The 3,818-nt window shown below is 39.8% G+C and overlaps 1 protein-coding gene across 1 annotated transcript; it reads right to left on the bottom strand.

Moving 5' to 3' along the window:
• Positions 1–204: 204 nt before the first annotated feature.
• On the bottom strand, positions 205–3,323 carry LOC119271487. Its single transcript, XM_037553302.1, has 7 exons — positions 3,198–3,323; positions 1,936–2,026; positions 1,373–1,791; positions 1,212–1,289; positions 1,001–1,117; positions 455–700; positions 205–367 (listed from the first exon to the last, which is right to left on the bottom strand). Exons 3-7 carry the CDS (start codon positions 1,523–1,525, stop codon positions 347–349), a joined length of 615 nt encoding a protein of 204 aa, XP_037409199.1. The 5' UTR covers positions 1,526–1,791; positions 1,936–2,026; positions 3,198–3,323; the 3' UTR covers positions 205–346.
• Positions 3,324–3,818: the final 495 nt, after the last annotated feature.

Below are 3,818 nucleotides of genomic sequence, written 5' to 3'. Positions count from 1 at the left end.
TAAAATCGATGCAATTGCATAAATAGTTAAATCATTTTATTATTATGCTTGTCAGCATCAAAATGATATTGAAACTAAAGCACAACACATATAGAAACTCATATGAAGATATTTATTATGAATATACAAGTGTATGATACATATGCATTACAATAAAGATATCAATCATATCATTTTGAGCATAGAAAACACAACTATGGAGAATATTACATTTACATCAATTCGATGAAGAAAAATATCATGTTGATGATATTACATTTTTAAATCTATCAATGTAAACTACAACTATTGGTAGCTAAAATCTTCCAATTTTATTTGCATCTTGATCCAAGAATTCAGCTGCAACTCAACTATCCTTCTCTCGAATCTATAAAAGAAAATTGCACATTAGATATGTGTGATTAAATGTACACAAATATGATTTCAGAATGTGGAAGAGATGATTTTAACTTACAAAAGCTGAAGGCCAGGTAATTAAGTATCCTGAAGTGAAAGCCTCACCAATTGTCTTGCAATTAGAAACTTCCCTTACCAACTCCTCATTATCAAGAATAGGTTGATCTATGCGCACAAGGGCAAATTCAGCACCTAACTCAATACCACCAACCTTAGTTCTTGGATTAGTACTCCGAATAGTACCATACGCAACATTCCGCTTGTTGGGATATGTTGAAGTCTTTAAAACTACTTTGGAAGCAGCCTATATTATGATCAATATTAGCATTCAACAACATGATAATATAACTTGCATGAACAATATGAGATATTTTTAATGTCAGCCCAGTAAGGTGCCCTAGAAAACTAAATAAACTGGACCCGGCAATGAAGTCTAATGCCCAAGATCACCTCGCTTGCTCATGCTTGGTTAAATTTATCCTGTACTTGCATATAGTAGATTGAGCAAAATTTGTAACAAAATCCATTTTTCAAGCAGACATGATAATGTGGTTTGGGTTGGGAATTTGGGTGCAGTAAACCATGCTCCTTGGTGAATCTTTACCTTGATGGAAGAAGTACGCTTTCTTTTTGAGCGAGCTGGGTGTGGGTGTTCACTTCTAGTCCCCTGCTGGTTCGTTCTTGAAACAGATTCACCCGTAAGATCCCTGGTTTCCCTCACCTACCAGGATACAATAATATTAGATGGAATGATATTCATACCTTGACGCTACAGAAAGCTACAACTTCAAAACTCAAAAGCACACAAAAATTACCTCTGGCACAGAATCAATAACATGGTCTTGTGATGATGATGAATTCTGTTGAATTTGTAATTGGTTGACATCATGGTCCTGCAGAACGACCATACATCTTTTATTCCAATAATTACAACAGTAGATACAGATATGTAATAAGCATGGTTCAAGAGGGATACTTTGCGGCATTCCCATAGTAAGTTGCCCTGCCCCTTCAGCAGAGACACCACCGTGTTGTAAGAGAACACTCTCATTCGGATGGTTAGATGGAGCAATATGAATTTGCTTACTAGGCGGCGCAATATGATCGTCAACCTTCTCCTTAGACACATACAGATGGACAGCTTTCACAATCTCAGGGTCGGACAACATTTTCAACACAAGACCTTGATCATAATTGTGAACTAAGAAGGAGCTGCCTAGACGAGTTTTTTTTGCATAGTACAGAAAGTCAATTGCCTGAAAGCCAACTTCCTCGATCATCAAGATTAAGTCATAATACGAGACATCACGCCTCATCATGGATCTTTGTAACATTTTGGCTTCCTGATTTGTAACTTCATAGTGCAGGTATATGGTCAACATGTCCGTCGCCATCCTAGATATATATATATATATATATATATCAATTAAACCATTACAAGTAAAGACAAATTAACTAATGACATAACAGGGACAATTTAATTTTCCAATAGACATGAATTGTAGCAGATAAATGAGGGAAGGCGAAAGGAGAATCCACCTAGGACAAGATTGTAGTCTCGGATAGGGAAATTAAGCAGTACAAGTTGTGGAAGTCCCCTCGGCAATTTGGTTCCCAGAACCGATGAAACCTACCAAAAGAAACATGTGAATCGAGAGGGTAGAGAAGTACAGTAGCACGTCAATGCACTATCAGCTTATCATAACTCAAACCAGAGAGAGGAGGTACAAGACCATGGGTCCAGCCACACCCACACTCAGATATAACATTGTCGACATATGGATTCAGGACAGGTTTAAGTTGAAAAGTGTACAGATTATGCAAACTGGGCATTATTCAACCGACGGCCAAGATTCTGTTAAGCACTAAGTGATAGGAGAGCAGCAGCATGTTGCCTCATGTGCCATCCCAAAATGGCGAAGGAACCGAATGAGCCAACCAAGCATCATCCATCTCAGTTTGAGATTAAGAAAAGCAATCCTTCAATCAAGGGAACTCTAAAAAGCTTGCATCGGTAGAGGGAGAAATAATTGGTACAGAAAAAAAATGACAATTCTCCACAAGAATGTTGCAGCTTGAAGTTTAAGCAATTGGTCTGTCATATTGGTACAGAAAGAAATAATTGGTACAGAAAAAATGACAACTCTAAAAAGCTTGAAGTTTATGGTCTGTCATATTTCTCAAGAAATCTGATCAAATTTAAACAATAGTCAATGGATAGAGCCAGCCAAGCATCATCCATCTCAGTTTGAGATTAAGAAAAGTAATCCTTCAATCATCTAAAAATCTTGCATCGGTACAGGGAGAAATAATTGGTACAGAAAAAAATGATAATTCTCCACAAGAATGTTGCAGCTTGAAGTTGAAGCAATTGGTCTGTTATATTGGTACAGGGAGAAATAATTGGCATAGAAAAAAATGACAACTCTAAAAAGCTTGAAGTTTAAGCTCTGTCATATTTCTCAAGAAGTCTGATCGATTTTAAACAATAGTCGATGGATCAATCTAGCAGAATTGTATAACACGCACATATATCGATGGATCGACCTGATTGGTGGATTAGGCATTGGCACATCGCAAAACTATAGTCAGACACAACCGTACATGGTTTATGGGCTTCTGTACATCAGTGATCGTTTAATTATTTGTCTACGTATGGGCTAATTATGCAATTAGCTGCGGCCATTAGGCATCTACAGTACACACTCTGATACGAATTGTTGAGGGGGGCGAGCGATTGGCATCGGTACAGTGATTCGTAGTCGTCAGATCAGGAAAGGGGTCGGCGTTCAGATCCATACCAGCCACGAGATCGCACTCCTTCAGGATGCAGGTGCCGGAGCTGAAGACCGATGAAGCCGTCGCCGCAACGATCCAAACGGCACTGAGGCAGATCGATGAAGCGGCGCCGAGGCAGATCGAGGAAGTGGTAGATCATACGGGAGTTGAGGTGGGGGTGGGAGAGGGGGGGGTTGCAGGTGGCGGCCACGCTGGCCGCTGAAGGGGTGGCGTGCTGGGCGTTGGAGTGCGGCGAGGTAGCCGCCGAACGGTGGGCGACTGGGCTGATTTGAGACCAAATTTATCTAGCGTTTTCTAGCTAATTGGAGGGAAAAGTAAGCGCCAAAGTAATTGGAGTGGAGGAAAAGGTAAGCAGCATGGTTGAGAACTGGAGGGAAATTTGTATATATATTTTTTATCGAGGAGAACTAGAGGAAAATTGTTTTGGAAGAACCAGGACATTGTTTTTTTTTTGCGCGGGTAAAAAAGTTTTATTCCATATTCATAGGGTTACAATCAAATGGCAAAAGCTCCTCTATACACGGAGGGCCCTGCCCAAGCCATATAGCAGTAGTGCTCTCTGTACGACTATACGTAGCCAAACGATCTGCTACCCTATTCTGTTCTCGCTTAAGTTTCACTGG

Source organism: Triticum dicoccoides, chromosome 3A (genome assembly GCF_002162155.2).
Source record: "Triticum dicoccoides isolate Atlit2015 ecotype Zavitan chromosome 3A, WEW_v2.0, whole genome shotgun sequence".
NCBI lineage: Eukaryota > Viridiplantae > Streptophyta > Magnoliopsida > Poales > Poaceae > Triticum > Triticum dicoccoides.
This window is presented reverse-complemented; position numbering and strand designations above follow the sequence as displayed.

Excerpts from the sequence above, each read along its gene's own strand:
- LOC119271487 (XM_037553302.1), bottom strand. The coding sequence starts at position 1,525 with ATGTGTCTAAGGAGAAGGTTGACGATCATATTGCGCCGCCTAGTAAGC. Across the intron at positions 701-1,000 it reads AGCGTACTTCTTCCATCAAG|GCTGCTTCCAAAGTAGTTTT; the intron begins GTAAAGATTCAC and ends ATCATAATATAG. Across the intron at positions 368-454 it reads TTACCTGGCCTTCAGCTTTT|ATTCGAGAGAAGGATAGTTG; the intron begins GTAAGTTAAAAT and ends TTTCTTTTATAG.